Source organism: Mustela nigripes, chromosome X (assembly GCF_022355385.1).
Source record: "Mustela nigripes isolate SB6536 chromosome X, MUSNIG.SB6536, whole genome shotgun sequence".
Lineage (NCBI taxonomy): Eukaryota > Metazoa > Chordata > Mammalia > Carnivora > Mustelidae > Mustela > Mustela nigripes.
This window is the reverse complement of record NC_081575.1, coordinates 46,297,251-46,310,480: the sequence shown is the minus strand read 5'-3', so window position 1 is coordinate 46,310,480 and position 13,230 is coordinate 46,297,251. Positions and strand designations below refer to the sequence as shown.

General features: G+C 39.8%; 1 protein-coding gene across 1 annotated transcript in view; it reads left to right on the top strand.

Annotated features, from left to right (window-relative positions):
- Window positions 1-13,230, top strand: part of TNMD (tenomodulin) — a 174,193-nt gene that overhangs the window by 153,184 nt on the left and 7,779 nt on the right. The window contains exon 3 of the mRNA XM_059385208.1: window positions 5,195-5,326. Within this exon, the coding sequence (XP_059241191.1) occupies window positions 5,195-5,326 (132 nt within the window). The remainder of the gene's footprint in view (window positions 1-5,194; window positions 5,327-13,230) is intronic.

Here is a 13,230-nt window from a genome sequence, read left to right as displayed (position 1 = left end):
TCACTTATTTGTGGAGCATAACAAATAGCATGGAGGACAAGGGGAATCAGAGAGGAGAAGGGAGTTGAGGAGTTGAGGGAAATTGGAAGGGGAGGTGAACCATGAGAGACTATGGACTCTGAAAAACAATCTGAGGGGTTTGAAGTGGCGGGTGGTGGGAGGTTGTGGGAACCAGGTGATGGGTATTAGAGAGGGCACGGATTGCATGGAGCACTGGGTGTGGTGCAAAAACAAGGAATACTGTTATGCTGAAAATAAAAATTTAAAAAAAAATTAAAATTAAATAAATAAATAAAATAAAATTTTTAAAAAATGGCACCAATAGACTTGGTCAATTTAGGGTTGTCACAAAACTTCAATTTGTAAAACACACAATATGTGTGAAGCTCAGTAAAGCAAAGCACAATAAAATGAAGTATCCCTATATATTTCCACTCCAGGGACTGTCTTCAGAGCTCTAAACACATATGCCCAACTTCCAACTGGACCTCTTTTGTATGCTTCATACACATCTCAAATTCAACATGTCCAAAACCATTTTCATCATCCCAAACTTGTCCTCTTCTGTGTTTCCTGACCCCGGTGAATGGCACCACACTCCACCCAAATGCACAAACCAAAAATACATGAATCATTTTTTATTCCTCCTTTTTTCTTATCCTGTATATCCAATCTATCACCATGTATGTGTACCTCTAAAATACATCCCTAATCTGTCTACCATCTCTATTATCACTTCCTTAGTTCAGGCCAATAACATCTCTGAACTGATTAACATTTTAAAATTCTGCTTCCAAGGTGCCTGGGTGTCTCAGTTAGTTAAGTATCTACCTTTGGCTCAGGTCATGATCCTGGAGTCCTGGGATCAATCCCCGCATTGGGCTTCCTGATCAGTGGGGAGCCTGCTTCTCCCTCTCCTTCTGCCCCTCCCCACCTGTATTCTCTATCATGCTCTCTCTCACACACACACAAATAAATAAAATCATTAAAAAATAAAATAAAATTCTTGCTTCTTTACAATTAATTCTTCTCATAGAAGTCAGAAAGATGCTAATAAATGAATAAGTATTTGTGTGTCTCCCTTCCTTAAAACCCTTCAATGATTTCTCATTGCTCTTAGAAGAAACTTCAAACCCTTACTGTGACCCTTGTGACAGAAACTATGAATTGTCTGCCCAATATGTTTCCTCATTTTATAACAAAACCAGCATTTTGTTAGGGTAGTAGTAGGCTGAGTGGAAAATAAAACCTCCCCAGACTCCATTATAGCTTGAGTTGGCCATCCAATCCAGTTCTAACCAATAAGATAAGGAGAAAGCCACAAGTTAGGGGTTTCAGGAAATCTCCTATTTTCCTGATGGAAAGAGACAGATCCAGCTGTAACATGTTCTTGCCTTTTGCATTCTCTCCTTTTTCCTGACTGGGAGTGAAACAGTCATCTTGTAAGCATGAAAATAGAAGCCATACTCAAAAATATCTCAGAATAAAGATATCGAAGCTTGGGTCCTAGAACTTACACAAGCCCTAGACCATCGACACTGAGGTTATTACATCAGAAAAAATAAACTTTTGTTTTGTTTAGCCACCATATCTTGGTTTCTTTTACATGCAGCCAAAAACAGTCCTAATAGACAAAATCTTGTATGGTATGGACCTTGTCTATCTCTTCAGCCTTTTCTTAGACAACTTTCCTCATCCTTCACTTTTTTACAGCCACACTGATTTTCCTCTTACTCTCCAAATAGAGATCTCTTCTGTTTCAAGGTATTTGCATGTGCTGTTCCCTCTGCCTGGAATAATCTTTTCTTCACTCTTCATCAGCTAACTTCTACTCATTATTTAAGTCTGAGCTTAAGAGACATTGATGGCAGCATGGACTTCCCTGACACCTCCAATTCAAATTAGGTGATGTCATGACACCCTGAAATTTTCTTCCTTAGTATGTTTCATAATTTATATTTTTTCTTTATTTACAGGATCTTTTTCCTTTCAGTTTAACTTCTGTCTCCTCAGCTAGACACAGAGCTTTATAATGTCAGGAACTGTGTTTGTCTTGTCTAAATGTATGTTCAGCCCCTATAACGGTGCCTACCACATATAAAGCACTGAATAAACAGTGCTAATAAATGGACAATGTACTGCAAATCCATGTGCTTTATGCCATTTTCCCTGCTCTATTGAATCAGAATTAATCATCACCCCCATCCTTCCGTGACACATTGCTTTGACCTCTATTTTAATTAAATACTTTTAACAAATAAAGCATGTTTTTAAAGATCTCAAAGTCTGTTCAGGAGCAAAACACCTTGAAGTGAACTATGATGAAGTATAATAAGTGCAAGATTTAAAGTATGAATAAGATACAAAGAAAGAACAAAGAAGGGAAATCCAAGCCAAGAGTATAACATGTAAAATACTCCATAGTGTGAAAAAGCAGAGGGTGCTCAGTATTAATAAAGGGTGAAGTATAAGGAGGCCTAGTGTAACACTGTGGAGGGGGAAGTCTTCTAACATAGTAAACATAGGTTTCTTCATGAGACTACTCTATGACTTTCTCTTTTTTTCTAAGCTTGGTTAAAAAAGTATAAAACAAATAAAACCATAACTTATATTTCATAAATTACATAATCAATTTAATGCATAGTTATGCCTGAAACAGAAAATCATTTTTCTTTGAGACATTAGGATGTGGATAAAGTCTCATGTACATGCCTATGGCCCTGCCCAGTTGAGAACCTCTCAGCTGACTTCATCTCTATGAAAGAAATTGTCCAAAATCAAGTCTAGAGAGGTAGAAAGCGTCCAGACCATGAAATGATTATGATGTCACCATAAGTAGCTTTGACTTTATAGACAATGAATAGACATGAAAGGATTTTAAGCAAGGGAAAGATTATCCTCAGATTTGCTTCTTAGAAAGATCACCTTGAAGGCAATGGATTAGAGGCAAAGAAACCAGTTAGAATTCTAATGCAACATTAAAAGTAACTATGAAACCCTCAACTAAAGCCGTGGTGATTGAGAATTGGGAAGATAATTCAAAGGCAAAATTGACTGGATTCGATAATTGATTAGTCTTGGGGATGAACAAGAAAGAAAAACTAAGGATCATTTGGAGATTTCTATTCTAAAGACTAATCATCCTGTCATTTAATGAGGGAGGTAATACAGAAAGAAAAGTGTGCTTGGAAGGGATGATAATTAATTCAGTTTGAAACATGTGATATTAGAGTTGCCTACAAAATATCTAAGTGAAGAGATCCAACAGGTTAGACACATGAGTCTAGAGCCCTAAGAGAACAGTGTGGTTTTGAGACCTCTCAGAGACCTAAACTAAACTTTAATGGTCAATATAGAGAGGAAATAATAACTTTGAAGGATGTAAGAATTTAGAATCCATAAGATTTGGTGACTGACTAGATCAAGGGAATGAAAAAGGCAAGTTGGGAACAAACCTCAGTTTTCTAGCTTTGGAGCCTAGGTGGGTGATCGTTCCACTGTTATGGGCTGAATTGTGCCCTTCGCCCTACCAAACTCATATGTTGAAACCCTAATACCCATTATCTTAGAATGCATTTGGAGATAAGTCATATGCAGGGGACTTGTCCAATAAGACTATTGTCCTTATAAGAAGAAATTAGGACATAGACATGCATAGAGACAGAATGCCATGTGAACATGAGGAAGACCATCTACAAAGCAAGGAGAGAGGTCTCGGGAAAAAGCAACTCTGCTGACACATTGATCTTGGACTTCCAGCCTCTAGAGCTATGAGAATATAAATTTCTGTTGTTTATACCACCCAGTCTGTGGTACTTTGTTATGGTAGCTCTAGAAAACTAATAAAACCACCAAACAAGATTAAGAATATGGAGGAGATGGGGCACCTGGATGGCTCAGTGGGTTAAGCCTCTGCCTTCGGCTCAGATCATGATCCCAGGGTCCTGGGATCAAGCCCTTCGTCGGGCTCTCTGCTCAGCAGGGATCCTGCTTCCTCGCCTCTCTGCCTACCTGTGACCTCTGTCTGTCAAATAAATAAATAAAATCTTTTAAAAAAAAGAATATGGAGAAGAGTAGGTTGGAAGAAGGGGGAAGAAGAGGTTTATGTGAGACATGTGGAGTTTGAGGTTTCTGAGGTACATCCAGGTAGAGATATTAAAATGTTTTTGAAATTCAGGAGACAGAAAAGGGTTATAGAAACAGATTTAAAAATAATTGATACCCAGCTGACACTTTAAACTATAGGAGTGTGTGAGATCATTTAAGAAGTATATATAGAGTTAGAAGATCATCAAGGATAGAACCATAAGGAATATTAACATTAAAGAACAAGCTGAGGAAGAGAATTCAAGAAAGGAAAATAATCAGATAATATGGAGAGAGAAAATGTATCATTAATCTTTTAATCCCAGTTTTAACTGTAATTAGTTGATTGCATATTGATCTCAGTCCTCAAAGAGCTTTATCATAATGGAGGAGGCAGTACCTTATTCATTTCTGAATCTCCAACACCAAGTACAGTGCCTGACATTTAATATCCCTGCAATAAGTATTTGTTAAAAACAAATGGAATTGAAATCAGGACTTCATTCCTTTTTTGTTTTGTTTGCTTATTTCTGGAGTATGCAGCACATGTGCCACTGATATTTTAAGTTCATAGTGAAAAATCATTTCAATGTGTCCTAGGCTTGGTCCCCTTCCAAGCCAACCCCCAGGACAATAGTTTTCATTATAACCTTCTGTCTTTGCCATTCTGGATGGAATTCTGTGCACAGAAGTTATATACATATATGGGTATATCTATGTAACAAATCGCAGCACAGGAGCCCCCTGGGCTCCTTCAGGCTCTGGTATGACATATTTGAGCCATATAAATTCAGCTTCTCCTCTGGCATCTGTTAGCTGACTCACTTGCAACTCCACCTCAGCAGTGGTCTCTCAGTCCTCTCAAAGAAGGAAACGAGTACTGTGTGCTGAGAGAGCATGGCAAAGAATCCTCCAGAGAACTGTGAGGACTGTCACATTCTAAATGTAAGTTGATTCATATTTTTTCCCTTTTGAGCAGAAGCATGGTTTCACAGATTTATCATATCACAATGTGAACATTAGAAAGTGAAATCAAAGGTGACTTTGAATTATGGCTTGCTATTTTAAGAGCTAGTGTATTGTTTTATTCTCTCTGTTCTTTGCTTAGGCAGAAGCTTTTAAATCCAAGAAGATATGTAAATCACTTAAGATCTGTGGATTGGTGTTTGGTATCCTGGCCCTAACTCTAATTGTCCTGTTTTGGGGAGGCAAGCACTTCTGGCCAGAGACACCCAAAAAAGTAAGTAAATGCACATTAATATCTACTGCTTCTGTTTTGAGTTTGATTGAATTTAATTAGTGCTTGACATGTATATTACTCTGAAATGAAAACCATTAAGTCCATTTTGCATATATTTTCTGAAGGTATGAAAAATTGAAATAAGATTTTGCTTTCTTTTATTTGCCTAATTATTTTTGTAAGGGAAAACTATGTTTTTTGTATTTCAGTTAATAATGATAGGAGTAGAATTACCCACTTTTTAAATAATGCTTGGCTTTAAGAAGTTAAGATTCCTCTTAGAAGCAAAATTTTTACTGTAAGAAAAAAATACTTTTCATCTTTTTTTCAATTATCTGGGCAGAAACTGATAGAAAAGTAATTATACCACCACATAAGAAAAAATCACCAGAAATGGCAGCAAAGGATTTTCAGGGATTATATTTCTGACTTAATGCATCTGCTCTGAGGACAGGCAGCAAACTCCTTTTCAGAAGAAGCATTCCTCATACCTGACTTCACATGTATTTATGACTTAAAAAAAAAAAAAACAAGAGCTTTTCAGCTCCTCACCAGTCACAGTTGTCACTGACCCGCTAAGATAGTAATGACACAAGGTAGAAACAAGAGACACCAAGTCATTAATCACAGGTATCTCAGAAAGCTTCTGCTATTAAGATCACTTGGTCTACCTAGCTGGCCACTGTAGTTGATATTAGTGTGCCTTAATATTATTGTTACTCCCAGATTCACATACAGTGAGCAAGTTTAGATGTGATGAAAGGAAAATAATAGTTCCTTCATGCTAACAATTTCCATGTAAGGGAGAAGTAATAAATGTAAATGCTACAAGGTGTGTAGATGGTTTTCTGTCTTTGCCATATTTTTCTCTCCGCACGTGGATTGTTGTTACTTTTTAATTAATTTGTTATCATGAGATGCTCATTTCTATTTGATAACAGATGTAGGAAGAGAAAGGCATATATCCAGGAGGGAGAATGAGAGACAAGAAGAAAATGGGCTGGTATGGACTACTGGGAGCCAAAGGAGTGATAGGAGCCAAGAGGAAAGCATATGGATTGTTGAAAGAGGAGAGGCAGAGGGCAGAAAAGAGAAAATTAACTGGACCGGTGTCCAAAAGAAAACGGAGAAATAAGGCATAGTTACCCCTGGATTCTTCACCTCTATTGCCATACCCACTTTCATTTAGTCCCAGAGACTATCTTACCAAGTTTAAGTAGGAAGGAGAATGAAAATCAAAGGGCCCATCTTGTTTGATTGCCTTTTTATTTACACCTTGTTCCAGAAAGGAGTTGAGTCATCACCCAATACCTATAGTTAGCCATTTCTCTCATTCTCTCTCTTTCTCTCCCCTTCTCTCTTCCTCCTCCTCTCTCTCTTTCTCTCCCTTTCATCTCTTGCACTGTGCCCTGCTTCTAAACTACTTTTTGTTCACATATTTTTCTAGAAAAGCCACTTATATGCAAGCTATCAAGGTGGGCAAAGAAATACATATCAGAAAGGAAACAACAAATGAATAAAAGTGCCAAAATGCATTCTAATCCAATTCTTCTACCACTTGGTTAATTCCCTCGGTGATGTGCTGCCCCACAAATTGAATATTGGATCCTTTAGACAATTATAGGTGAGTTAGAGGACAATAAACTCTTTTGTGCTCCATGGCCATAATGTACTTAACTCAGTGTAGTAGGTATCTAGCCCTTTTGACCACCTGTACAAGCCTAACTACACATGGGGCCAGATGGCCTTTCTTGTTTTATTGTAGCTATTGGTACTGCAAATGCTATTTTGAAACAGTTTATGTGTTTTTTCTAAACTTCTAATGTTATTTGTCTCAGCACAACTATAAATGACTAAGTGGGACCTTGTTTTTATTTTGCAAGGTGCAAAACTCACTAATAGGATCCATGGTTTCCTCTGCTTCCATATTATATCATCTTTGCTTCTTACTTCAGTTCTCTTTTAAATGCATTATAAGGAAGAATTCTGTGACTCCTCAAACCAAAAGTAAAACCTAGTCAGTGCATGCACAAAAAAGGTGGGGTATTCTATCAAATAAAGTTTATCATGAAGTAATACATCTTCGGATGTGCTTTTGAGCAAAGGGATTCTCAGAAATGAACAAAATTATTGCAAAGTAATCTGGTAAAAGACAATAGGTGTCTCCTAGTTCAAATTTTTCCACCATAAACAAGCTTATTTTTTCTCCATTCCAACTGGGGAGTTGCAATTTATTGTCTTGGATATTTAAGTCCTGGCCTTTGCCACAAGACCAGGCTGGGTCCATTGTAAACTAAGGAACCAGCTGGAGATGTGAATGCTTCCCTCAGTCTACCACTACCTTTAATCCCCAGACAAAGAGCCCAAGAGACCATCTATGTTTCCAAGGGCTAAGACTGCCAATATGCCTGACTTGGAGCTGACTGACGAATCCTGGGAAGAGAAAAGTAGTCAGATTAGTCTTGGAAGAAGACTTGCAAAGGAAAATGATCCAGGCATCTTGCACAAATTAAAGACTCTTCCCTTAAGAGTATGGTCTAGCGAGAAACAACAGTTAACTGATTAAAATCCAGACTCTTCTGGACTTTCCTTTACAAGCCTATGAGACCTATGGGGACTGTGGGGCCCTTGGTGGACAGAACTGTTGATGCTTATTGTGCTTACGGATGGAGTGATTTGTTTGCTCCCCTGGGGCTTCCTCCAAGCTCTTAGTATTTGCTCCTCTAGCCTCCATCTTATCTCCTTTTTACTTTGGGGTGTTTTTTTTTTTTTGACATCTGTTTAAAATAAACAGGACTTACTCAACGTCTCACATCTGGTGTTGACATTTCCCTGACAGTAAGTCATTCCTCTCCTGCCATTATCTCCCACCTTGGTGTGTACAAAACTCCAGATTCTTGATCCTAAAGTGGGGGTAAGCCATGCTTGATCCCCTCTCCTAACTTCAGGCATGAACACATGTGCACCTGCATACACACATACACATGCGTACACACAGAGACACACACACACACACACACACACACACACACTCCAGAAACAGAAAGTCATCAAAATGAAGTGAAACAAAGGGGATTAATTCTGGGGTAGCTGCTGCACTCCCTTACAGGCTAGATACCCCTAACCCACAACCACATATAGGAGCCACTTGAGCTAAATGAAAGCCAGACCATCAAACTCTATATCCAGGTTTCTCAACCAAGCAGAAGGGACTTATTCAGTCCCAGAGATTTTGAGAGTGCATCACAATGAGGCTCCACTTCCAGGCAATGACTACTTAGGGATTTTTGAAGCCAATTCCCTAGAGGAACATTCTTCCTTAAACCTCCCTGCCTTACACATTTAACTTGAAACAATTAGAAGCCAACTCCCCAGTTAATTAATCCAACATGGAGAAAACAAGTCATAAAAATCCCAGCATTTAAACCAACAATTTATAGATACATCACAGACCTTATAACCAGTCACTCCAATCCTTTGAAGAATGAGGCAGAAGGATGATAAATTAAATAAATGAAATTCTGCCCTTCCTGCCATACCCAGGAACTGCCTGGTGACTTTATTAGGGTTGTTCAGAAACCATAAGTCATAAGGCCCACACAGCAATAAACAGATTACTGGGAGGGTCCTCATAATTTCCACATACTGGGAGCATCTTCTTAACTTCCACATATTATCAAGATGAGAAGAGAACTGATAGGGCTAGTTGGGAATCTGTCTGCTTTCTCCTCTATAGCCTCAACTGCAAATAATCATTAAGACAACCTCACCCAGGATTGCAAGCCCAATTATTACTGGAGGCTGAAAATCCTTTGTTTGGAAAAAACACTTCCCTGCTAAGTCTGGATCCAGCTTTCCTTTGCCTGTTTCTCTAATGCTAGCATTGGCTGGAGACCCACTTTCTTCTTCTACTCCTCTTGTTAGCATACAATTGACACAACTCTCCTTCCTGAGTTCCCTGGGCTTTCCTACACTGCAGTTTGGTGAGTAAAATGTGGATCTGGAGAAGCATTCATACACTCAAGGAAAAAGTTGGAGTTGTAGCTGAAAGAAATCTCTTTAGCAGGGGAACTGAGCTTCACCAGATGGTGCCACATCGGCATTTTTAAAAAGGAGACTTCTCTTCACTTTATTTTCCTCCCAAACTATCACAGGAGCAAAGCCCACCCTCATACAAACAGCAGCTCTCACTGGGGCAGCTCTTGCTCTGGGCTATTAAGAGGCAGCATCAGTTATGTGTACCAGGACTCTGGCTACTGAGAGCACTTTCTTATTCAGTCCTTCATTCTCTTAAGGCAGCATTTGCTGAGCAGCTTACATGGTGCCAGCAAGGAAAACTTGCATCCTCAAAGGGAGCTTAGAGACTGAGAGTGGGATTGGGGCTGTATAGGGAAAGAAGTCCAGGTGATCAACAGGTAGTCGCAGTCCGATCATCAGCCTAACAGGTGTTAGCCCAAATCTGAGCAAAAGTAATTCTGTCAACTACTCAACATTGCATCTGGTAAGGCATGGGAGATAAAGACAGGAGCTGAAACTCCAGAGAAACTTGGTGACTTGTGCAAGGTCACACAGCTTTTAAGTGGCAGAGTTGAGGCTTGGACTAGCACGTGGTCTAAGGATTTTTTCTACTAATCTTATGTTGCATTTAAGAATAAGGGGCGGTGGGGACAGTGGGTATGGGAAAACTTCCCAGCCAGCTTGAGTCTGTAGATGAAAGAAATGGTTTTTTTCTTGTTGAAAAACAGGAATGTCTCTGCTGCTTATGCCAATTTTTTTCAGGGCTGAGAACTGGTGATTGAAGATGCAGAAGTCCAACTTTGCATAAGAAACAATCTGTCTGCTCTGTGTTGGTAAAGAAATACCCAGAGGCCCTTTAATTTCCACAGGCTACGTTGGTAATAAAATGGTACAATGCATTCCCTTCCCTTCCTTCCAGCCTGACACCTGCTAGCCAGCTATTCTGAGCATGTATTTCACCTTTGGAGAGTGTACCTCCTAAACAGACAGTAAAGGATGAAGGTGGAGAGAAGAGCAGCTAGATTAATCACAGGCTTCTAAAAGCAAGCCTAAGCCAAATGTCCTCAAATCCCTTGTAGGAAAGGCAAAAGGTACTTGGCCCCAAAACAGATCCATCACACTGAGATCTTAGACATTATTTTTTATAAAAAGCTTTCTTTTCTAATCTCAGAGATTGCCACAAATTGAGGCAAGAAACAGGGGAAATTGTGGAAGGGGGTTGTTAGGGCTCATTTGCTACCTGAGTGGAGGCTTTAACTGGGCAGGGAAGAGAAATGATTTTGGTTTTGCTCCATGTTTTCTCACTGTGATCTTCTTACATCTCTCAGTGCCTAAACTTAATCACATAGCTATTTCATTTCACTTCTGAGTCACATTCCAGTCCATGGTCTTCCCTGTCCCACTCCAGTTTTCCAGTCCTTATAGTTAAGGCCAGCCCTACATATGGGTAGAATAGGAACCTATGTGAGTGGTGCTGGAAGGATGCCCTTGTCTTCAAAATATCTTATTCCTGGTGTCAATCTGCTTAAAATCCATCATCAGTAATTCATTCCTTTGAGTTAAATATTGCACTCATTTTTTAAGATACAAATACCCATCACTATTATCTTAGTGTGAAATCATTTGTCAAATTGATTTCTTCTTTGACATAAAGGGCCTGGCACACCATGAGATTCCTAGATGTCTAGACAGAAGACACAGGGATAGAGGGAGGTAGGAAGAAGGGGAAGGACTAGGAGGATACAAAATGAACAGGATATGAAAAGAACTAGGTTTCCTAGAAACACCAGTGATTAACTGTCCCTATTTGCCAATTTAACAGATACTCCTCAATACTCTCTGTCTTTGCTCTGTCTTTCTGGAAGTAAAGCTGAGTTGGGGGGCATTGTGAAATGAGCTAAGAGCCCAGTCAAACCTCTCTCAGGCCAGTCATACTGTCTCTGTTTTACTTAGTGCCTGGAAAGGACAAAACCATTTATTCCTTCATCTCCAGAAAGACCCTCAGCCCCTGAGCCAGTGAGCTTAGTAGAGAGAAAAGTATTTCTGAAGCCAAAGTCATGAGCTCAGTCTCCATATGGGCCAATGGAGCTTGCATAGCCATTACCCAGGCAATGTGCTCCACAGGGACATGGGCGAGACAGTATGTCTGGATTTGCTCAAACCCATCCCCAAACGGTCCAAAGTGGGCCACCGGCATCATCTTCCTAGACAAGGACAGTCTGTTCCAAAAGGACACCTTTGATAGTAGAATTCCATCTGGGTGAATATATAGCTTTCCACCACCCACCCCTCATCCAGGATTCACACATAAATGAAGTCATTCTGATCTCACTCCATTAAGCAACCTATCATTGCTTTTAAAAAAAAATCCAATAGTTGGTTAGTGAATACAATCAGAATGGACCCCTTCTCCCCCACCAAAGCAAAAAACAAACCAACACTAAACAAAAGGGGCACCCGGGTGGCTCAGTCATTAAGCATCTGCCTTCGGCTCAGGTCATGATCCCAGGGTCCTGGGATCGAGCCCTGCTTCAGGCTCCCTGCTCACTGGGGAGTATGCTTCTCCCTCTCTCTCTGCCTGCCTCTCTGACTACTTGTGATCTGTCTGTCAAATAAATAAATAAAATCTTTTAAAAAAACTAAACAAAAAGCCAAGAAAACCTCTTTGAAGGAATGTTGAAAGTAATCAAGATCTGCTGAGCTTGGCTGTTTCCCACAGCTTTCATCTAGCAAGGTGTCCAAGTGAAGTGTATTGCCAACAGGGCAGGGAAACTCATTCCACAGAAGTACACTGAAATTCTAAATGTCACTAGTATGGTTCCATAGTCTTCTACCAATGATTGAAAATACAGCCTCTATTTTTTCTTTTGCCCAGGTAGGCAGCATTCCAACATCCCCTAGTCTCTAACCTCATTTTTCCATGCAATAATCCATCAGTAGTGCTACTGATGAAACAAACACCCCACCCCACCCCACCCCACCCCCAATGACTAGTAATGTCGACATTTGTCTCAACAATGGATAATATTTCTGAAGAAATTCTCTTCTGTTGGGAGATCTGACAAGCCCGGATCTGAAGTTGTTGCCTTTGTCCTCTACTTAGGTCAGGTGGACTGAGAGTACAATTTGTTGCTATAGGTAGAAGTTTCTCAAGCTGGCTGCAGAGCTGAAATTGTGGACATATTTATAACTAGAAGCAAATAACAAGCCTAAAAGAATTTGTTTGCTACCTGTCACAAACCAGGCCAGACTTCCTGAGTTAACTCTGCAGTTGCTGCAAGGTTGTAAATACCATTTTCCTTCCCCTTAAAAAAACTCACCAATGTTCAAAATGTCTCTTTATGAAGATGAGAATTTGTCACTGGTAGGAAAAACTCATGTTGAAAACCTAATAACTGAGTACATTCAGTGCTCAAGCACTGACCCTGTCCAAGGCACTGCAGAGCTACAGGGAGCTAAATGACATTGTCTCTTCCTATTCAGCAGCTACATAGACTTTTCACACTTGAAATAACATTGTTTCTACAAACCCTTCCAATGTGTTTCTCTACTTGAGTTAGGGAAAATCTGACCAGGTTAAACTAACATTCAGTCACAGACACTGGCAAACATTAAAAAGCAACCCAAGCCAGTACAAGTTCTAAAAGGTTGTCACTGGGAACAACGTCATTAGAAAGCAACTTTGGGGGCGCCTGGGTGGCTCAGTGGGTTAAGCCGCTGCTTTCGGCTCAGGTCATGATCTCAGGGTCCTGGGATCGAGTCCCGCATCGGGCTCTCTGCTCAGCAGGGAGCCTGCTTCCCTTCCTCTCTCTCTACCTGCCTCTCCATCTACTTGTGATTTCTCTCTGTCAAATAAATAAATAAAATCTTAAAAAAAAAAAAAAAAG